Consider the following 24,294-nt stretch of genomic DNA (forward strand, 5'->3'; position numbering starts at 1 on the left):
CCCCAGAGCCGTCCCACCTTCCCTACCAGCACCATTGATGCCATCATGGAGAAAAGCAGGATTTTGTGGCTGCTGTGTGGAAACTAGGACTTTGGCGCTAGTGGATGAACAGAATTGGCGCTCCTCAAAATATCTCCTTCCCCTCTCCAATATGCTTCATTCCCCCAGCTCAGATCCCTATTCCATTTGCTCGCCAGGCTGTAAGTACTTTCCTGACAATAATGGTAATAATAACAATAATAGGAATAAGAACAGTAATAATAATCTATGGTATCTGTTAAGCGCTTAATGTGTGCCAAGCACTAAGTACTAAGAAGACAGTCAGGTCAGACACAGTCCCTTGTTCCACATGGGGCTCACAGTCTTAAGTGGGAGAGAGAACAGACACTGAATCTCCATTGTGCAGATGAGGAAACTGAGGCAGTAAGCACTCAATAAATACGATTGACTGAATGAATATATGAATGACTTGCCCAGCGTCATAGCAGGAAAATGGCACAGCTGAGGTAGAACCCAAGGCCTCTGACTCTAAGGCCTGTGCTCTTTCCACCGGGCCAAGCCGCTTCCTCCGCCTCCCCATCCCCTTCACCTATGGACAGAAATAACAATCCAGACTCTGCTCCACCATTGAAAAGGTCTGGATCCATCACTTTGATCCATCCTGAGTTTCTCCAATTTATCCAGACCAGAATTTGTGATATGTCCGGTAAAGCCCACATCATTTGGTATAAGGCCCCTATGCTTTGGCTTTTTATTGGATTGTTTTATAATAATAATAATAATAATGATGGTATTTGTTAAGGGCTTACTATGTGCAAAGCACTGTTCTAAGGGCTGGGGAAGTTACAAGGTGATCAGGTTGTCCCAGGGGGAGACGGTTTTAATCCCTCTATTACAGATGAGGTAATTGAGGCACAGAGAAGTGAAGTGACTTGCCCAAAGTCACACAGCTGACAGTTGACGGAGCTGTGATTTGAACCCATGACCTCTGACTCCAAAGCCCGTGCTCTTTCCACTGTCACGCTGCTTTGTTATCATTGTTGTTGCTTTAAAATTCAGGGAATATTTCCTAGTACTATTCCGTTCACCTTTTTTTCAATCCTTTCACTTTTGCTATTCTTAGAAATGTTTCAAACGCTGGGGTGTGAATCGGAAACCTCTTCTATACAGCAGTTCTATTTTTTAATGGTATTTGTTAAGCGCCTTTTAGGTGCCAGGCACTGTACTGAGCGCGGGGGTAGATTCAAGGTGATCGGGTTGGACACAGTTCCTGTTTCACATAGGGTCTACAGTCTTGTTGCCCATTTTACAGAGGATGTAACCGAGGCACAGAGAAGTTAAGTGACTTGCCCAAGGTCACACAGCAGATAAGTAGAGGACCCAAGATTAGAACTCAGGTCCTGAGCCATGTTGCTTCTCAGGAATTAGTGAAGAGATGGCCCTAAAAGACAGAAAACACTGTGTATTTAAAGTGCTGTCCCAGTGTGGAGAGCAAATAGGGAGGACAAGTCTTCCTGCTATCTTTCAGTGGAGTTGGTAGATTTCCTCTTTTTGTCTTAGAAATCATGGCTGCATTCAGACTGGTAGGAAAGTCCTAGATTTTCCTCACTCAATCTCTTACCGCTCGGAACTCTTCAGAATTTCATTCAGTAATTCCTGAGTTCCGCATTTTGGATAGCAAGCTCCCTTCGTGTTTAGCCTCATGCCAAGACAACTGCACACAACCACGCAAGCCATTTTTGTTTTAAGTAAATGGAGGAGTGGGCGTCAAGTAGACAGTAATTACCCAAGTTAAGAGCAGTATTTATCCAATAGATGGTAATTATGAAATTGGAAGTTGGTCAGGACAGGTCATCCCTTTGAGAAAGAGGATATGAACTTTTATGGACATAAACAACCATGGCTTATTCAGAAAATAACTTTAAGATACCAGGCATGTAACTTGCTTCTTAAACCCTTTCCAAGGGCCTTGATTCAGCGCTGAGTCAACCCTGCAAATAGAGCAGTAATGCTTCTTCTTGAATCTGTGTTTTCCCTTAAGGTCTTCTGCCTGATCACTTCTGGCCTGACTCTGCTTGGGCTATAAAATCTGACAAAATCACAGTTTTGGATGGCTTTGCTCTAGGCTAGTCATAAAAACATCCCTTTTCATGTACTGCATATAGTCACCAGTTCCTAAATATCCCCTTTTATAGTCTGACTTAATCATAGTATGGAAATCTCCTTGGAATTGACTCATATAGGTTTCTTCTCACCAAGCCTGGTGTTCCATTTTTCAATCCCTTTAACGTCATTTAATACGTTAACCCCAATTTTTTCTCGATTGCCTGCCTCATCGTCCTTCACTGCTGAAATGTACACAGCTGCTTGTGGGACGAGTCAGAAAAAAATGGCACAATATTAATGAACTCTAGTTAAAATGCCTGCAATTGCTCACACCCCCATATGTAATCAGTTGATTAAACAATTGAGCACTCACTGTGTACAGGTACCAGTGTACTCGGGACAGTATAAAAGAGCGGTAGATGTGATCCCTGCCCTCAAGGAGCTTCAGTCTAGTAGGAGACCGATATTAGAATAGATTGCAAGAAGCAGAAACAATAGTAGAAATATATGTATCCAAGTGTGGTGGAGACGGAGGTTGAAGTGAGTACCAGAAGCAGCATGATGTAGTGGATAGAGCACGGGTCTGGGTTAATCATAAGCAGCGTGGCTCAGTGGAAAGAGCCCAGGCTTTGGAGTCAGAGGTCATGGGTTCGAATCCTGGATCTGCCACATATCTGCTGTGTGACCTTGGACAAGTCACTTAACTTCTCAGAGCCTCAGTTACCTCATCTGTAAAATGGGGATGACGACTGTGAGCCCCACATGGGACAACCTGATCACCTTGTATCCCCCCCAGAGCTTAGAACAGTGCTTTGCACATAGTAAGCGCTTAACAAATGCCATCATTATTATTATAAGGTTATGGATTCTATTCCTGGCTCCACCACTTGCCTGCTGTATGATCTTGGGCAAGTCACTTCACTTCTGTGTCCCTCAGTTACCTCACCTATAAAATGGGGATTGAGACTGTGAGCCCCACATGGGACAGGGACTGTGTCCAACCTGATTTGCTTGTAATAACAATAATAATGATAGCATTTATTAAGCGCTTGCTATGTGCAAAGCAATGTTCTAAGTGCTGGGGAGGTTACAAGGAGATCAGGTTGTCCCACGGGGGGCTCACAGTCTTCCTCCCCATTTTACAGATGAGGTAACTGAGGCCCAGAGAAGTGAAGTGACTTGCTCAAAGTCACACAGTTGACAATTGGCGGAGCAGGGATTTGAACCCATGACCTCTGAATCCAAAGCCCGTGCTCTTTCCACTGAGCTACGCTTCTCTATGCTGTATCCACCCCAGCACTTAGTACAGTGCCTGGCATATAGTAAGCCCTTAACAAATACCACAGTTGTTATTATTATTAGTTAGAGAGTAAGGACTGTACCGCATGAAAAGCAGCTTGGCCTAGTGAAAAGATCACAGGCCTTGGAGTCAGAGGACTTGGGTTCTAATCCCAGCTCTACCACATGTCTGCTGTGTAATCTTGGGCAAGTCACTTAACTTCTCTGTGCCTCAGTTCCCTCACCTGTAAATTGGGGATTAAATCATCCTGCCTCCTATTTAGACTGTGAGCTCCATGTGGGACGGGACTGCATCCAACCTGGTAAACTTGGGTCTACCCTAACACTTAGCATTGTGCCTGACACAGAGTAAATGCTTAACAAATGTCATTTAAAAAAAATATGTGCATGAGTGATACTGAAGGGAGGAAAATAGGACAGGGAAATGAGAGATTAGGGAAGGCTTCGTGGAGATGTAATTTTAGTAGGGCTTTGATGATAATACCAATAATAATAATAATCGTGGTGTTTGTTAAGTGCTTACTATGTGCCAGACACCATACTAAGCGCAGAGGTGGATACAAACAAATTGAGTTTTACACAGTCCCTGTCCCATATAGGAATCATAGTTTTAATTCCCAGTTTACAGATGAGATTAGAACAGTGCTTTGCACATAGTAAGCGCTTAACAAATGCCATTATTATTATTATTATTATTATGAGATAACTGAGGCAAAGAGAAGTGAAGCCACTTGCCTGCTCTGTGACCTTGGGCAAGCCACTTAACTTTTCTGTGCCTCAATTACCTCATCTGGTAAATGGGGATTAAGACTGAGCCCCATGTAGGACAGGCACTGTGTCCAACCTGATTACCTTCTATCAACCCTAGTGCTTAGAATGGTGCTTGGCACACAGTAAGTGCTTAACAAATGCCCTAATTAATTAATTAACAAGGTCACCCAGCAGATATATGACTGAGCTGGGATTAGATCCAAGGGTCTTCTGAGTCCCAGGCCCGTACTCTATCCACTAGGCCACGCTACTGCTGGGTAGAGTAGCGTGAGAAGCAGCGTGGCTCAGAGGAAAGAGCCTGGGCTTGGGAGCCAGAGGTCGTGGGTTCGAATCCCAGCTCCGCCACTTGTCAGCTGTGTGACTTTGGGCAAGTCACTTAACTTCTCTGTGCCTCAGTCACCTCATCTGTCAAATGGGGATTAAGACTGTGAGCCCCGTGTGGGACAACCTGATCATCTTGTATCCCCCCCAGGGCTTAGAACAGTGTTTCACACAGAGTAAGAGCTTAACAAATGCCATCATTATTATTATTAGAGTAGCTCTGTGCCGTTTGTAAATCTGGACAGAGGTCCAGGCAAGAGGGAGCGAGCACATGAGTACAGGGTTGGTGGTGGGAGAAGGATGCAATCGAGTCACGGTGAGTTTGTGTTAGAGAAGCCAAGTGTGCAGACTAGGTTGTAATGGGGGAGGAGTGAGGATAAATAGAGGGGTGAGAGAACTGATTGAGCATCTTAAAACTAATACTGAGGGGTTTCTGTTGCGGAAGTGGATGGACAATCATTGGGAGTTTGAGGAGTGGAGAGATCAATCAATCAATCAATCGTATTTATTGAGTGCTTACTGTGTGCAGAGCACTACTAAGCGCTTGGGAAGTACAAGTTGGCAACATATAGAGACAGTCCCTACCCAACTGTGGGCTCACAGTCTAAAAGGAGATGGGCCCAGAACACTGTATTAGAAAAATACGAGGCAGCAAAGTGAACTATGGACTGGAAGGTGGACTGTCCGGAGACAGAGAGGTCAGCAAGGAGGCTGATGCAGTAGTTATGATGGCCCAGGGCTCATGTTTGGACCAGCATGGTGGCAGCTTGGATGGGCTTGTTACATCCCTAGCCCACGCCATTCCCCTGGCCTGGAATGCCTTCCCTCCGCACATCCGCCAAGCTAGCTCTCTTCCTCCCTTCAAAGCCCTACTGAGAGCTTACCTCCTCCAGGAGGCCTTCCCAGACTGAGCCCCCTCCTTACTCTCCCCCTTCCCATCCCCCCGCCTTACCTCCTTCCCCTCCCCACAGCACCTGTATATATGTATATATGTTTGTATGTGTTTATTACTCTATTTATTTGTACATATTCTATTTATTTTATTTTGTTAATAAATATGTTTTTCTTGTTCTCTGTCTCCCCCTTCTAGACTGTGAGCCTGCTGTTGGGTAGGGACTGTCTCTATACATTGCCAACTTGTACTTCCCAAGCGCTTAGTACAGTGCTCTGCACACAGTAAGTGCTCAATAAACATGATTGAATGAATGAATGAAGCGGATTAGATTGGACAGAGTCCATGTCCCTCCCTGGGTTCACGGTCTTAATCCCTATTTTACAGATGAGACAACTGAGGCAAGGAGAAGTTACACGACGTGCCCAAGGTCACACATCAGACAAGTGGCAGAGGTGGGATTAGAACCCAGGTCCTTCTGATTCCCAGGCCCGTGCTCTGTCCACTAGACCATGCTGAGCTTTGAGGAATCCACAGGCAGGGAAGGAGCCAGTGAAAGAGACTGAGAAGGAGCAGCATGGTCTAGTGGGTAGCGCACGGGCCTGGGAGACAGAAGGCCATGGGTTCTAATCCCAGCTCTGCCACTTGTCTGCTGTGCGACCTTGGGTAAGTCACTTTACTTCTCTGAGCCTCAGTCACCTCATCTGTAAAATGGGGATTAAGACTGTGAGCCCCACGTGGGACAACCTGATTACCTTGTATCTCCCCCAGTGCTTAGAAAAGTGCTTGGCACATAGTAAGCGCTTAACAAATACCAAAATTATTATTATTATTATTATTATTATTATTGTTGTTATTATTATCTGTGCCTCAGGGACCTCATCTGTAAAATGGGGATTTAGACTGTGAGCTGCATATGGGACAGGGACTGTGTCCAACCTGATTGACCCTCTCCGCTACTCTCCCATACTTCCCAGCAGTATCCTCAGATGAGATCTCCTTCCTCCTCGGATCCTCAGATGAGATCTCCTCCCTCTTCTCAAGTGCTACTCCGGCCACCTGTGCTTCTGACCCCATTCCCTCACATCTTTTGAAATCTAGAGAAGCAGCATGGCTCAGTGGAAAGAGCCTGGGCTTTGGAGTCAGAGGTCATGGGTTCAAATCCCGGCTCTGCCAATTGTCAACTGTGTGACTTTGGGCAACTCACTTCACTTCTCTGTGCCTCATTTCCCTCATCTGTAAAATGGGGATTAAGACTGTGAGCCCCACGTGGGACAACCTCATCACCTTGTATCCCCCCAGTGCTTAGAACAGTGCTTTGCACATAGTAAGCGCATAACAAATACCATTAAAAAAAACTCTTGCTCCGTCCCTCCTTAACTTCCATCTTCAACCACTCACTCTCCACTGGTTCCTTCCCCTCTGCCTTCAAATATGCCCACGTCTCCCCCATCCTAAAAAAACCCTCTCTTGACCCCACCTCCCCTTCTAGTTATCGCCCTATCTACCTCCTACCATTCCTTTCCAAACTCCTTGAACAAGTTGTCTACACGCGCTGCTTCGAATTCCTCAACGCCAACTCTCTCCTCGACCCCCTCCAGTCTGGCTTCCGTCCCCTACATTCCATGGAAACTGCCCTCTCAAAGGTCACCGATGACCTCCCGTTTGCCAAATCCAACGGCTCCTACTCTATCCTAATCCTCCTCGACCTCTCAGCTGCCTTCGACACTGTGGACCACCCCCTTCTCCTCAACACGCTATTCAACCTTGGCTTCACAGACTCCGTCCTCTCCTGGTTCTCCTCTTATCTCTCCGGCCGTTCATTCTCAGTCTCTTTTGCGGGCTCCTCCTCCCCCTCCCATCCCCTTACTGTAGGGGTTCCTCAAGGGTCAGTTCTTGGTGTCCTTCTGTTCTCTATCTACACTCACTCCCTTGGTGCACTCATTTGCTCCCACGGCTTCAACTATCATCTCTACGCTGATGACACCCAAATCTACATTTCTGCCCCTGCTCTCTCTCCCTCCCTTCAGGCTCGTGTCTCCTCCTGCCTGCAGGACATCTCCATCTGGATGTCTGCCCGGCATCTAAAACTCAATATGTCCAAGACTGAACTCCTTATTTTCCCTCCCAAAAACCCTGCCCTCTCCCTGACTTTCCCATCACTGTTGACGGCACTACTATCCTTCCTGTTTCACAAGCCCGCAACCTTGGTGTCATCCTCGATCCCGCTCTCTCATTCACCCCTTACATCCAATCCGTCACCAAAACCTGCTGGTCTCACCTCCGCAACATCGCCAAGATCTGCCCTTTCCTCTCCATCCAAACTGCTACCCTGCTGATTCAATCTCTCATCCTATCCTGACTGGATTACTGCATCAGCCTCCTCTCTGATCTCCCATCCTCCTGTCTCTCCCCACTTCAATCTATACTTCACGCTGCTGCCCGGATCATCTTTGTGCAGAAATGCTCTGGGCATGTTACTCCCCTCCTCAAAAATCTCCAGTGGCTACCAGTCAACCTACGCATCAGGCAATAACTCCTCACTCTCGGTTTCAAGGCCCTCCATCACCTCGCCCCCTCCTACCTCACCTCCCTTCTTTCCTTCTACGGCCCAGCCCTCACCCTCTGCTCCTCTGCCGCTAACTTCCTCGCTGTGCCTCGTTCCTGCCTGTCCCGCCGTCGACCCCCGGCCCATGTCTTCCTCCTGGCCTGGAATGTCCTTTCTCCACACATTGTCCAAGCTAGCTGTCTTCCTTCCTCCAAAGCCCTACTGAGAGCTCACCTCCTCCAGGAGGCCTTCCCAGACTGAGCCCCCTTTTTCCTCTTCCCCTCCCCATCTACCCCCACCTCCTTCCCCTCCCCACAGCACCTGTATATATGTTTGTACAGATTTTTTACTCTATTCTACTTGTACATATTTACTATTCCATTTATTTTGTCAGTGATGTGCATCTAACTTTACTTCTCTTTATTCTGATGACACCTGACCACATGTTGTGTTTTGTTGTCTGTCTCCCCCTTCTAGACTGTGAGCCCGTTGTTGGGTAGGGACCGTCTCTCTATGTTGCCAACTTGTACTTCCCAAGCGCTTAGTACAGTGGTCCGCATACAGTAAGCGCTCAATAAATACGATTGAATGAATGATTGAATGAATTTGCTTGCATCCACCCCAACATTTAGAACAGTGGCTGGCACATAGTAAGCACTTAAATACCACAGTTATTATTATTATTACTAGGAGTGGTCAGACTGATTTTCCGAGTGTGCAGTGAGACACGGAGAGCTGCCAATTCAGAGCTCAGTGGAATAAGGCAAGCAACCAGTTGACTGTCCAGATTTCCGAGCCATCCATTTCAGTTGTACTGTTGAGGTTCAAGCCAAGTCTGTTCTGGTCCTGGACTGTCTTGGGATGCATTTTCATGTCGTATAGCCCCTGGGATCTAGACCTCCGAAAAGAAAAAGGATGTATGCCATTAGGCTTTTTTTCCCAGTTAAATCTCCCCCAAACTTGACTATTACCCCTATCTTCAGATATTGCCTTGCTACACCCTGCAGTTTCCTTCTGTGTATTTCTAGACTCAGGCTGTGAAATGCTCTGTGATACTTCCTTTTTTTGTATTTGTTAAACGCTTACTATGTGCCAAGCACTGTTCTAAGCATTGGGGGGGATACAAGGTAGTCAGGTTGTCCCACGTGGGGCTCACAGTATTAATCCCCATTTTGCAGATGAGGTAACTGAGGCACAGAGAAGTTAAGCAATTTGTCCAAAGTCACACAGCTGATAAGTGGTGGGGCTGGGATTAGAACCCACAACCTCTGACTCCCAAGCCCGTGGTCTTGCCACTGAGCCACGCTCCTTGTGACTAGCGCTATGCAAAAAAAAACACTGAACATAAGATGGATCGATTGGCAATTGGCAGTTCTCTGCATTAGTAGCCGAGGTCGTATCTCACTGTCCTTAACTTAAATACAGATTTGTTTCTGGCTGTGTAACCAATCTCCAGGAAAGGATCCTTAACTATTTGCCGTTTTTCATGTGAGTGATTTACCCTAGGAAATCAATTTAATTTTCCATTTTCAAAATGGCATATCACAGTCTGGCACCTGGTGATACTGAAATTTGTCCGCTGCTTTGTATTACTATGCTAGCTTGGACAGAGATTTTACCATTTGAGACCTGCATATTAACCAGTTTACTGTTACTTTTTGACGTTTTGCCAAAGGCAAATGATCAGTGTTTGCCTAACGTTTGATTAGAACTGTAATTCTGTAGGCCGTGGTTATCATCTTGCTGTGGGGACTGCTCTTATCTTTTCTGAAATTTGACTAGGGTCTGTTTCTGCCTTAATCAGTTTTTGTATAAAGGTATTATTTTTTTTAATCTGGATCTAGGTTACCAGGTTAAGCTTTTGGGCTTAAATTTTTTTTTTTTTTGTAATAAGCTTTGAAGAGGAATGCACTTTTAATATGCATCAGAGCAGACCTGTACTGCAATGTGATCTGCTAGCTAGACTGTGAATCCATTGCTGGGTAGGGACCGTCTCTATATGTTGCAGATTTGTACTTTCCAAGTGTTTAGTACAGTGCTCTGCACACAGTAAGCGCTCAATAAATAGGAGTGAATGAATGAAAAGCATTGAAATGCTACAGGTATTTTGTTCTCTGCAGTGTACTGCATTATAGATGTTTGCATTATGCCTTCCACATTGTTTTTCACTCTCGCTTTCAATCAATCAATCGTATTTATTGAGCGCTTACTGTGTGCAGAGCACTGTACTAAGCGCTTGGGAAGTACAATTTGGCAACATATAGAGACAGTCCCTACCCAACAGTGGGCTCACAATCTAGAAGGGGGAGACAGAGAACAAAACAAAACATATTAAAAAAATAAAATAAGTAGAATAGGTATGTACAAGTAAATAAATAAATAAAAACACATCAGTAGCTGTCTATGTAAAGTCAGAAGCTCCACACTTCTAAAAGAATTATTCTCACGTGAGCCCGCTGTTGGGTAGGGACCGTCTCTATATATTGCCAACTTTTACTTCCCAAGTGCTTAGTACAGTGCTCTGCACACAGTAAGCGCTCAATAAATACGATTGAATTAATGAATGAATGAATCTCTCTGTGAGGGACTTAATTGCATGCTTTTGAAGCCCTGTTCTTGTCAAAGCAATGCGAATGGCTTCAAGTCTTGATTGGAAACCACAAATGGGACATACTTGTACTTCCCAAGTGCTTAGTACAGTGCTCTGCACACAGTAAGCGCTCTATAAATACGATTGAATGAATGAGTGAATGAACATAGGTAAGGAGTATTCTTAATTGTTCCGAAGTACTGAATATGTTCTTTGTGAATGGCTTTAAGTCTTGTTTGGAAACCACAAATGGGACATACTTGTACTTCCCAAGCGCTTAGTACAGTGCCCTGCACACAGTAAGCGCTCAATAAATACGATTGAATGAATGAATGAATGAACATAGGTAAGGAATGTTTTCAGTTGTTCCGAAGTACTGAATATGTTCTTTGTGAATGGCTTTAAGTCTTGTTTGGAAACCACAAATGGTACATACTTGTACTTCCCAAGCGCTTAGTATAGTGCTCTGCACACAGTAAGCGCTCAATAAATACGATTGAATGAATGAGTGAACAGAGGTAAGGAATATTTTTAATTGTCCCGAAGTACTGAACATGTTCTTTGTTTTCAGGTGCGATTTGTGAAGAACGTAACGTCCTGGAAGGAGATGAAGCCGGGATTTTACCATGGCCACATTTCATATTTGGATTTTGCGAAGTAAGTGGCGAGGGTTGGTATGATTTAGAATATTTGCTACTCTTACAGCTACAGAGTGCATAAACAGGGGACGATATTACGATGGTAATTTTCCCAATGTGATTCAAAAACAAATCACTGGCTTCTGTAGGAAATTCTAGTGAATGATATTTTGAACCCTCTTATATATTACTGCCCTCTAGTGTTCATACATTGGTAATTTTCTTGTCCGAATTACACTGACTTTATTCTCAATTTCCTTCAGGCGTTGTTCCTCTTAAAATTTTATGTCCTCGTCAGTCTTACATTCTGCTTCATATGTGACCCCCGGGAAAGGACCACAGTAGACTACGTCCCTAGTGCTAGACCCTGGGTGAATGAAATATGCCAAGCTGGCTTGGGAACAGGGTTTCTGCGTTGAGGCAGAGGAAATTACCGGGTTATGCCTCATTGACTGAAAGGTTTGGAAGCAAAGTCTGTCCCCACATTATCAAGCCCAAATCACCAACTTAGAAGGGTGCAGCTTTCTGCTGCTCTGCAGCGAGGTCACCTTGAGGTGATGTGGCATAGAGTTGTACATTGAAAAGTCTAATGGGCTAACAAGCAAAAGGAAATAATGATTGTGCCTCTGTGTTTTGCCTGTGGAAATAGAGTTTCTCTGTCACAAGTTAGATTGCTCTCGGTGGGGGATGACGGGAGGAGGGAATATTCCCACGAGCTTTACTCCATCCTGATTGCCACCCAGAGATTTGGCAAAGCAGTAGCCTTGCCCACAGTACCCGGGGACTGTTTCTGAGAACCTCTGAACCCCATTTGTGGCTTTGGAGTCAGAGGTCATGGGTTCGAATTCCAGCTCTGCCACATGTCTGCTGTGTGACCTTGGGCAAGTCACTTAACTTCTCTGTGCCTCCGTTATCTTTCAAATGGGGATTAAGACTGTGAGCCCCCACGTAGGACAACCTGATCACCTTGTATCCCCCCAGCGCTTAGAACAGTGCCTGGCACATAGTAAGCGCTTAACAAATGCCATTATTAGGAGGCCTTCCCAGACTGAGCCCCTTCCTTCATCTCCCCCTCGTCCCCCTCTCCATCCCCCCCCATCTTACCTCCTTCCCTTCCCCACAGCACCTGTATATATGTATATATGCTTGTACATATTTGTTACTCTATTTATTCATTTATTTTACTTGTACATATCTATTCTATTTATTTTATTTTGTTAGTATGTTTGGTTTTGTTCTCTGTCTCCCCTTTTAGACTGTGAGCCCACTGTTGGGTAGGGACTGTGTCTATATGTTGCCAACTTGTACTTCCCAAGCACTTAGTACAGTGCTCTGCACACAGTAAGCGCTCAATAAATACGATTGATGATGATGATGATTTGTGCAACCAAGAAGATTCCTGGAGAATTTGCTAAGCTGCGGAGATCACACACGCACTCTTCCATCTGTTCACGCACTTAGCGGCATTTATTTGGAATTGCTTTCAGGTGTGGGGGGGCAAAAAAAAAGCCCCAACAATGAGTATTCCTAGACTTTGAGACCCAAGAGTGGCTCTGGCCTGATGCCCCGATCCTTATTCTCCGCAAAACTTCAACTACCAAAATATCAAAGCCTCAGAAGGGCACTACCCTTGTAAATAATAATAATAATAACGATGGCATTTGTTAAGTTCTTACCATGTGCTGAGCACTGTTCTAAGCGCTGGGGAAGATACAAGGTAATCAGGTTGTCCCATGTGGGACTCACAGTCTTAATCCCCATCTTACAGATGAGGTAACTGAGGCACAGAGAAGTCAAGTGACTTGCCCAAAGTCACACAGCAGACAAGTGGCAGAAGCGGGATTAGAACTCACAACCTCTGACTCCCAAGCCCGAGCTCTTTCCACTACGCCACTCTGCTTCTCTACAGCAAAATGTAATACCTCTGGGCCACTTGGAAGCAACATGGCGTAATGGGTAGAGCACGGCTTGGAAGTCAGAAAGACCTGGGTTCTAATCCTAGCCCCACCACTTGTCTGCTGCGTGACCTTGGGCAAGTCACTTAATTTTTCTGTGCCTCAGTTACCTCATCTGTAAAATGGGGATTAAGACTGTGAGCCCCAAGCAGGACAGGGATTCTGTCAAACCTGATTAGCTTATATGTACCCCAGCGCTTAGAACAGTTCTTGACACGTAATAAGCATTTAGCAAATACCATTATTACTATTATTATTATTGTTGTTATTATTAAGATACAGGCAAGTCCAGCTCTTTCAGAGGTGATGGAGTCTACTATCGAAAGCAGTGGGCAGCGTGGACCCGTGACTTCTGGTCTTTTGCATCGTCAGGAAGAGTTTGGGACTGAGAATCTGCTCCAGGGAATCTACCCTAGTAGATTGCCAAGTGCATGAAAGAGTTTCAAGTGCAGGGCCAATTTAGGGCTGAAATGACAGCAGCGTAATGCCAATCCTGTGCCATAGTGCCAGGATCTAGCAGCTACTGTGGTCTTCAATGCTCAGTACTTTCAGGATTCCTGTCAGGTGCCTGGCCACCTTGCAAAATGTTCTTCAGTTAAAAATCTTCATGTGCCAGGCACTCCCCTTCTTTTTTATCTTCTTTTAATGGTATTGGTTAAGTGCTTACTATGTGTCAAGCACCGTTTTAAGCCCTGGGGTAAATACAAGTTAATGAAGTGAGATACAGTCCCTGTCATTCATGGGGCTCACAGTCTGAGAGGAAGAATAGGTATTGATTCCCTGTTTTGCAGTTGAGGAAATTGAGGCACAGAGAATAATAATAATAATAATGGCATTTGTTAAGCGCTTACTGTGTGCACTCTTCTAAGTGCTGGGAGGATACAGGGTGATCAGGTTGTCCCACTTGGTACTCACAATCTCAATCCCCATTTTACAGATGATGTAACTGAGGCACAGAGAAGTTAAGTGACTTGCCCAAAGTCACACAGCTGACAAATGGCAGAGCCAGAATTTGAACCCATGACCCCTGACTCCAAGCTTATGCTCTTTCCACTGAGCCACACTGCTTCTCTAGAGAAGTGAAGTGACTTGCCCAAGTTCACAAGTGGCAGAGCTGTTACTAGTCCCCAGGTTCTTCTGACTCCCAGATGTATGCTTCATCCATTAGTCCACAGTGCTTGTTGTAATAATAATCATGATGATGATGGCATTTATTAAGCCCTTACTGTCTGGTAAACAACGGGTAAATACAAGATAATCAAATCGGACAGAATTCCTCTCTCATGGGGTTTCAGTCTTAGAGGTAGGGAGAACAGGTCTTCTATCCCCAATTTACAGGTGAGGAAATTGAGGCCCAGAGAAGTTAGATGATGTGCCCAAGTCACTGGCCCAGGAAGCGATCAGTGAAGCTGGGACTTGAGTCCATGTCACCTGACTCCCAATTGCCTGCTCTTTTTTTTTTTTAAACGGTATTTGTTAAGCACTAACTACTATGTGTCGAGCAATGTTCTAAACACTGGGGAAGATACAAGCTAATCAGGGCGGTACATGTCCCACATGGGTCTCACAGTCTTAATCCCCATTTTACAGATGAGGTGCCTGAGGCACAGAGAAGTGAAGTGACTTGCCCAACATCGCACAGTGGACAAGTGGCAGAGCCTAGATTAGAACCCAAGTTCTTTTGACTCTTAGGCCCATGCTTTATCCACTAAGCCACATTACACCTCATTCATTCATTCAATCATGTTTATTGAGCGCAAACTGTGTGCAGAGTACTGCCCTAAGCACTTGGGAGAGTACAATACAACAATAAACAGACACATTCCCTTCCCACAATGAGTTTACAGTCTAGAGAGGGGAAACAGACATGAATATAAAGAAATTACAGATATGTGCCAAAAGTGCTGTGAGGTTGGGTAGGGAGAAGAACAAAGGGAGCAAGTCAGGGCGATCCAGAAGGGAGTGGGAGAAGAGGAAAAGGGGCTTAGTCATGGAAGCTTTCTTGGAGAAGATGTGCTTTCAATAAGGTTTTGAAGCAGGAGAGAGTAATTGTCCATTGGATTTGAGGAGGGAGGGTCTTCCAGGCCAGAGACAGGATGTGGGCCAGGGGTCGGCAGAGAGATAGATGAGATCAAGGCATAGTGAGCTTAGCACTCGAGTGAAGTGTGTATGCTGGGTTGTAGTAGAGGGGGTAGCGAGCTGAGGTAGGAGGGGGCAAGGTGATGGACTGCTTTAAAGCCAATGGTAAGGAGATTTTGTCTGATGCAGAGGTGAATGGTCAACAACTGGAGTTTTTTGAGGAGTGGGGAGATATGCCTTGAATGTTTTTGAATAAAAATGATCCGGAAAACTGAGTGCACTATGGACTGGAGTGGGTAGAGACAGGAGGCTGGGGCGTCAGCAAGGAGGCTGATGCAGTAATCCAGGCGCGTTAGGATGAGTGACTGTATTAACGTGGTAGCAGTTTGGGTGGAGAGAAAGGGGCGGATTTTAGCAGTGTCGTGAAGGTGGAACCGACAGGATTTAGTGATGGATTGAATATGTGGATTGAAAGAGAGGAGTCAAGGATAATGCCAAGGTTATGGGTTTGTGAGACAGGAAGGATGGTGGTGCCGTCGACCGTGATAGGAAAGTCATGGGGGGGACAGGGTTTGGGCAGGAAGATCAGGAATTCTGTTTCGGACGTGTTAAACTTGCGGTGATGGGAGGACATCCAAGTAGAGATGTTCACCCACCCCCATGTTGGTGAGATGGGGGTCAGACTCTGGGAAAGTCTTACAAGGGTTGTCCGTGGGGGTCTACAGTGTCATTCATTCATTCAGTTCATTCAGTCATTTATTGAGTGCTTTTTGTGTGCAGAGCACTGTACTAGATGCTTGGGAGAGTAATTAATTCATTCATTCAATCGTACTTATTGAGCACTTACTGTGTGCAGAGCACTGTACTAAGCGCTTGGGAAGTACAAGTTGGCAACATATAAAGACGGTCCCTACCCAACAGTGGGCTCACAGTCTAGAAGGGGGAGACAGAGAACAAAACAAAACATATTAACAAAATAAAATAATTAGAATAAATATGTACAAATAAAATAGAGTAATAAATATGTACAAACATATATACATATATACAGGTGCTGTGGGGAGGGGAAAAGGTAAGGCAGGGGGGATGGGGAGGGGGAGGAAGGGGAGGAGGAGGAGAGGAAACCATAATCCTTATTGAGCACTTACTAAGCACTTAGGAGAGCAAAATACAGTTGGTAGACATGATCCCTGCCCACAAAGAGCTTAAGTCTGGTTCTCTAGAGAACTAGAGAATGAGAGAACTAGACTGTAAGCTTCTTGTGGGCAGGGTAGGTGTTTGTTATATTGGGATATAGTTATACTGTACTCCCCCAATTAATTAATAATGTAATTAATTAATGATTAATCATTAATTAATCATTGGTTAGTCATTAGTTAATGATTAATGAGTGATTAATTAATGATGGCATTTGTTAAGTGCTCACTTTGTGCAAAGCACTGTTCTAAGCCCTGGGGGATACAAGGTGATCAGGTTGTCCCACGGGGGGCTCAAAGTCTTAATCCCCGTTTTACAGATGAGGGAACTGAGGCTCAGAGAAGTTAAGTGACTTGCCCAAGGTCACACAGCAGACATGTGGTGGAGCCGGGATTCGAACCCATGACCTCTGACTCCAAAGCCCGGGCTCTTTCCACTGAGCCATGCTGCTTCTCTAAGAGTACAACAGTGAACAGTGACATTCCCTATCCATAATGCATGAATCCCACGAGTCCCTTTCAGTGATCCCAGGACTTCAGTCCCAGCCAAATTACAAAATGGTTCAGGGTGCTGAAACCATTGATCAATTTCCCAAGCCCAGGTTGGCTAATTATTTTTCTCTACCATGATAAGCTCTTTATAAGCTCTCTATCTACAGTCACTTCCTTGGTGAACTCATTTGCTCCCATGGCTTCAACTATCATCTCTACGCTGATTACACCCAAATCTACATCAGTGCCCCTGCTCTCCCTCCCTTCAGGCTCTTGTCTCCTCCTGCCTTCAAGACATCTCCATCTGGATGTCTGCCCACCATCTAAAACTCAGTATGTCCAAGACTGAACTCCTTATCTTCCCTCCCAAACCCTGCCCTCTCCCTGACTTTCCCATCACTGTTGACGGCACTACCATCCTTCCCATCTCACAAGCCCACAACCTTAGTGTCATGCTCGACTCCACACTCTCATTCACCCCTCACATCCAATCCATCACCAAAACCTGCCGGTCTCACCTCCATAACATCGCCAAGATCCGCCCTTTCCTCTCCATCCAAACCGCTACCCTGCTGGTTCAGTCTCTCATCCTATCCCGACTGGATTACTGCATCGGCCTCCTCTCTGATCTCCCATCCTCCTCTCTCTCCCGACTTCAGTCTACACTTCACGCTGCAGCCCGGATCATCTTTGTGCAGAAACGCTCTGGGCATGTTACTCCCCTCCTCAGAAATCTCCAGTGGCTACCAATCAACCTATGCATCAGGCAAAAACTCCTCAGTCTCGGCTTCAAGGCTGTCCATCACCTCGCCCCCTCCTACCTCACCTCCCTTCTTTCCTTCTACCGCCCAGCCCACACCTTCCGCTCCTCTGCCGGTAACCTCCTCACTGTGCCTCGTTCTCTCCTGTCCCTCCATCGACCCCCGGCCCATGTCTTCCTCCTGGCCTGGAATGCCCTTACTCCACACATCGGCCAAGCTAACTCTCTTCCTCCCTCCAAAGCCCTACTGAGAGCTCACCTCCTCCAGGAGGCCTTCCCAGACTGAGCCCCTTCTTTCCTCTCCCCCTCCTCCCGCTCCCCCCACCCTACCTCCTTCCCCTCCCCACAGCACCTGTATAGATGTTTGTACAGATTTATTACTCTATTTACTTGTGCACATTTACTATTCTATTTATTTTATTTTGTTAATGTGTTTTGTTTTGTTGTCTGTCTCCCCCTTCTAGACTGTGAGCCCGCTGTTGGGTAGGGACCGTCTCTAGATGTTGCCAACTTGTACTTCCCAAGCGCTTAGTACAGTGCTCTGCACACAGCAAGTGCTCAATAAATACAATTGAATGAATGAATGAGTGAAAAATGTGAAAACTCCAGTCCCTTCTTGAGCAGCAGTGTGCTTCTCTCTCTCGTTCTTCACTCGTGGAGTAGTGGAAAGAGCATGGTCTTGGGACTCAGAGGAGGTGGCTTCTAATTCCGGCTTCACCGTATGTATGCCATGTGACCTTGGGAAAGTCACTTCACTTCTCCCGGCCTCAGTTACCTCATCTGTAAAATGGAGATTAGGACTGTGAGCCCCACGTGGGACAACCTGATCACCTTGTACCTCCCCCAGCACTTAGAACAGTGCTTGGCACATAATAAGCACTTAATACCATCATCATTATTACTATTATAATTATTATGATTCTCTGGGCCTCAGTTACCTCATCTGTAAAATGGGGAATAGGACTGTGAGCCCCAGGTGGAACAGGGACTGTGTCCAACCTGATTACCTTGTATCAATCCCAGCTCTTAGAACCGTTCTTAGCAATGTAGCAGTGTAAGCACTTAAATACCACATTTATTATTATTATTATTATTATTATTATTCTTTGCCATGGAGGGGAATGTGGAGTGTGCTTATATTCCCAGTGTTAATTTTAAATTAATCTTAGTGCTGGGAATGGGGATTGAGGCTTTGCATACAATGATACCATTGGCTGATCAATTGAGACCTACCTTCATTTTGACTCTTCCCTTTCAGTCGTATTTATTGAGCACCTACTCTATGCAAAGCACTGTACTAAGCATTTGAGGGGGGTAAAGAAACGTGGTGGGAGGTGGCCATAAAGGCACATTCACATACACATTCATAGTTCACCATTTTTTAATGTTCAGCTTGTGTCAGGACCTGAGAGCGGGTCCCATGACAAGATTTGAGGGATCTGGAGGAGAGTGGCTAGCAATTAGAGGTTATAATGACTGAAGAGCAAGAACTGATTTAGCCACTGCTCAGCAAGTAATACCCACTTGCATTATTTAATTAAATGTATGACATCTCTGGGTGGATTTTCAGTGTGTGTTCATGGCTTTTAAGGAATGCTCCCCCAGGTGTGTGCCAGCTTTAATTAAAATTTTTAGCTTTTCAATTTGTCTAATTTGAAGTATTGAAAGACAAAGGAGTAGAAAGAGATGTCCCTGTGTATCTTCAACTATAATTTTAAGGTCACTAATTCACAAGAAATTTTCTCTTTGGAAAAAATTAAGGAATTTAAAACTAATCTCGTAATCATCATGTGTATTGAAGAAACCAATCCTCTTGCCTTTATCTCCCTCAATATTTGACCCCCTCAATGAAATGAGGACTCTACGAAAAGCTAGGTGTACTTTTTTCTATAAATAATTCATATTGTAATATGGAAACTTTTTGTAGGTAGCTTTAAAATAAACTAATTATTTTTCCTTTGGAAAGGCCTCTAACCAATTTCACTGACTTCATTCATAAGCATATTTTCCCTCAGGGTTGCATTATCCTTGAATTGGATGTTTGTTACCCTCTCACGTAAATGATTTATTTTTTTCCTCATGCAGCTTGCTTTCTAATACTTTTGGTATTCATTATTAAAATAATGTATTGAGTGCTGCAGTTGCTTTTGGCAAAAAAAAAACTTGTTCTTAAAAAGAAGCTGAGAGGTATAAACTGATGTTCTTGCAGTTAAGTTTAAAACCTTTTTGGAAAAGATTAATCCTTTTTATTTCTGACATGAGACTTTGATATAGCTGATATTTCATCAGTGCCTCTCACATTATCCTGAAGGTGAAAGTATAGTGAAATTTTTCTCTATTGACTTTCCAGCTGCCTAGACCTGAAAAAAAAAAGGAAAGCCTGCTGTAAGAACACAGTTAAAAGCAAACTGCAAAACACCAAATAATATTACCATCACAATGAATATGATTCCAACTAATCTTTACAAAAAGCCATTAGTTTACCATCGCCCTTGACTATGTGAAGGGAAAAGGGAACAGTTGTTTTGGGATAATTTTCTGTTTTCCAAAGAACCTTTACCATTTCTTGTTTGGCTCAGACTTTGTGGAATAAATAAGGGCAAAACATTTGGCGACAAATGTTCTGAACAGTGGACCTCAAGGAGGAAACAAATGGTTTGAGGATAGAGCCCATAAGACCTCAGAACTTTTCCAAACTTTATGGATTTTGGGGAGACACTTCAGCCCCTTGGAAAGAACAGGAGATCAGATACCAGACTTCTGATCACAAATACGATTGATGATGATGATGATGATGAACTATCCCACCCTACCTGCTGTAAGAGCCTAAGGTGAATACTTTAACCCCAGTATTTCTTATCTATAAAATAGGATTAAAAAAAAAATCTCCTTCCCCTGCCTTTTAGAATGTGAGCTCTGTGTGGGACAGGGACTGTGTTTAATCTGATTTTCTTTTATATTCTCCAGTGCTTAGGACATAATGGAGTCATTATATGCATATGAATGAAGTTAGTGAAATTTGTTAGATGCCCTACCAAAGGAAAAATAATTTGTTTATTTTAAAGCTATCTGCAAAAGGTTTTCACGTTTTAAATTATTTATAGAAAAAGGTACTCCTCGTTTTACATAGCATCTTCATTTCATTGAGAGGGTCAAATATTGACCTCCATTTCAGTCTGTGCTTGTGTGTGTGTGTGTGCATGCGTGCGTGCGTTCATGCGTGTGCACGCATGCATGCTCACTGCATAGCTTCGAGCTATCATGAGACCTGGTTTCTAATCTTAGTTCTGCAAGTAGAGGAATGTTTGCTGAGGCTTTGCCCTTTTGGTGATGGCTGCCCAAAACTGGTTACCAAAGCAACCACCTGCCGAGTTACGGTTATGTGGCACGTGCCAGCCCTGTGCTGGGTCACTTAGGCCAGAAGTGGTCCTGGTGGTAAAAAATCTTCGCCCAGAGGTAACATACCTGGCAGAAATGAAAGGGTGTTAATAGTGCTGGGCACACCGCTATCACTAGAATAATCATGGTAGTATTTGTTGAGCCATATGCCAGGCACTGTGTTTAGTTCTGATTATCTTATGCTGTCGAGTCATTCCTGACCCATAGCGACCCCATGGACACATCTCTCCCAGAATGTCCCACCTCCATCTGCAGTCGTTCTGGTAGTGGATCCATAGAGTTTTCTTGGTAAAAATCCAGAAGTGGTTTAGCATTGCCTCCTTCCACGCAGTCAACTTGAGTCTCTGCCCTCAACTCTCTCCCATGCTGCTGCTGCCCAGCACAGGGGGAGTTTTGACTTGTAGTAGATTGCCTTCCACTTGCTATAGCCACTGACCAAGCTCGGAATGGAATGGGTAGGCCTGTGCTTGACTCTCCCTTCCGTAGTCAAGACTGGTACAGTACTGGAAACTCTCCAGGTAGTATCCTGAAAAGGCGACTGCTGGGATAGATACAAGCAAATTGGGTTGGTTGGACACAGTGCCCCTTCGATCAGGTTCTCCATCCTGAAGCCTCAACAACAAGGCTCATTTTTTTTATCTGTGATACTTGTTAGGGGCTTATTATGTACCAAGCATGTACTAAGAGCTGAGGTAGACACCGGATAATCAGATGGGACACAGACCTTGTCCCACATGGGGTTCACAGTCTAAGTAGGAGGGAGAATACGGAGTCTGTCCATCATTCTCAAAGGGAAATGTCATCATCTGCATCTGTCACGTCAGGGGTATGAGAGATAACTAATAATAATAATAATTATTATTATGGTATTAAGTGTTTACTGTATGCTAAGCTGTGTTCTAAGCGGTGGGTTAGATACAGGCTAATAAAGTTGTCTCACGTGGGGCTCACACTTTTAATCCCCATTTTACAGATGAGGTAACTGAGGCACACAGAAGTTAAGTGAGTTGCCCAAGGTCACACAAGGGGTGGAACCGGAATTAGAACCAACGTCCTCTGACTCCCAAGCCCATGCTCTTTCCACTAAGCTACGCTGCTTCTCTAAACTAGAACGCAGAGGTATAATGTCTCCATACAAAATACATTTTGGGGGATTATTTTTTCCCTGTGGAGAGACAGGAGTAGGAGTAGGGGTAATAGTTATGTCATTTAGGCCATATTATGGTATTATGGCATTTCTTTGATTTCCAATTTACTAAGCACTTGGTAAAGAATTTCCTGCCCAAAAGCAGTTTGTGCTTTAATAGGGGAATCAGACATAAGCTATTTACAAATGGATTGATCAAAATAAATTATTTTTCAATTGACTTGACACATTCATGCATAAATGCCAAGGGGGGTATAAATAAGTATGTAAATGCCTTTAGAGATGGCTGTTGGGTTGATCTGACTCAGGCTATTTGAAAGAGATGGGATTTTATGGGAGTTATGAACGTCAGGAGGGAATTGGTTGAGGAAGAGCATTGCAGGTTGAGGTAACAGCTGGTGGGAAGGAATGGTGGCAGGGAGAGCTGAGAATAAGGTATAGTTAGAGGGTTAGCTTGGGAGGATAGAGTAAAATAATCTATTTTCATATTTATGCTCCTTTTTCTACTTTTGTTATTTATCTTGCCCTTCCTATTCTTTGTTGGGTCACTTTCCCTCAGGACTTTTCTGTTTACTTTGCAGAGTTGATCTATTTATTTTAATTGGAAACATTTTAAATATCTAAAAATGAAGCACACTTGGAAAGTAGATTGTGTAAATTTAAGCCAGATAGGACCCTTTTGAAAAGAAGTAATTTCTCAAATGGTTCACAAAAGTAAATCACAGCTACAGAAATTGTCACATAGTTCTTTTATAATCATCTGCCTAGTGAAAATGTCCATACTAAAGATTTTTCTCCACTTTGTCCACTATAGTGCTTTTTTACATAGTAAGCGCTTAATAAATGCCATCATTGTTATTATTATTATTATTATTACCTTGCTCGTCTTGTTAAACTCACATTGTTTTCTAGAAATTGGTCCATTTTGTCTAAAAAAAAATCAAACCCTTAGCTCTCAAAAATTCCCATCAAGACATTCATCAATTCAAAATGATAGATTGTCAACCAAAAGAGAAGTGAAATTTGCATGATTTCTTTCTAAGAACAGTGTTGCAGAAAACTTTAGTGTTTTGTTATATCTTTTAAAGAAGTTCCAGGACTAATTGCACTGTGTTTTCAATTAGCCTCTCTTAAGAGTTTTTATTGGAGCTACCACAGGTCACATGACCTTGATTTAATAGCTGAATTCCAGTAGTTGAAGCAGCAGCTGTCTTAATGTTTCCTGATTTTAAATATATCTGTGACTCATGTTTATGTCAAACTTTCATTTTTATTTTAAATTTCTGCCATCACCCATATGACTGTTTTCAGCTCCCATGAGCATGCCGTGTGAATCGGTAAGTAGAAATGTCAAGAAAATAGAATAAACCTCTAAGTGCTTTACTAAGTGTAAGCCAATTTACAAAGCAACAATAACTCAATATTTTAGGCCAGAAGAGGCTTTCTCAGTAAACAGAATTTTGTGGGCTTCTTACCCCCCATCATCAGCCATATTTTGCCGAACCAGCGTTGGTTCTGAAGTTATTCCCTTATGATTGGCTGTTTGCAGCATTCTAAATCATTCATTCTTTCAGTCCTATTTATTGAGCGCTTACTGTGTGCAGAACACTGTACTAAGCGCTTAGAAAATACAATACTGGAATAAAGAGAGATAGTCCCTGTCCACAGTGGGCTTATCGGCACCAGCATTTGTTGAGCACCGAATTCTGTGAAGAGAATGCTATAATGCAATTATTATTATTACTATTATTATTTGTTAAGCATTTACTATGTGCCAGGCACTGTACTAAGCACAGAGGTAGATACAAGTTTTGTCAGGTTAGACACAGTCCACAAGGGGCTCACAGTCTCAATCCCCATTTTACAGATGAGGTAACTGAGGCCCAGAGAAGTGAAGTGACTTGCCCAAGGTCACACAGCAGACAAGTGGCAGAGCGGAGATTAGAACCCATGACCTTATACTCCCAGGCCCATGGTCTATCTACCTCGCCAGATGCATGGAGCACATATGGTAGAAGTGGAAGACAGAGTACCTCCACTCAAGTAGCTTTCGATATAATAGAGACGGCGCAAGTGGGCACAATTGCCAAATATACAATAA

The 24,294-nt window shown here is 44.0% G+C and overlaps 1 protein-coding gene across 1 annotated transcript in view; it reads left to right on the forward strand.

Annotated features, from left to right (window-relative positions):
* The window catches only part of HS2ST1 (heparan sulfate 2-O-sulfotransferase 1), a 225,589-nt gene that overhangs the window by 181,671 nt on the left and 19,624 nt on the right, over positions 1-24,294 (forward strand). The window contains exon 3 of the mRNA XM_038745855.1: positions 11,099-11,184. Within this exon, the coding sequence (XP_038601783.1) occupies positions 11,099-11,184 (86 nt within the window). The remainder of the gene's footprint in view (positions 1-11,098; positions 11,185-24,294) is intronic.

Source organism: Tachyglossus aculeatus, chromosome 4 (assembly GCF_015852505.1).
Source record: "Tachyglossus aculeatus isolate mTacAcu1 chromosome 4, mTacAcu1.pri, whole genome shotgun sequence".
In the NCBI taxonomy this organism is placed as follows: domain Eukaryota; kingdom Metazoa; phylum Chordata; class Mammalia; order Monotremata; family Tachyglossidae; genus Tachyglossus; species Tachyglossus aculeatus.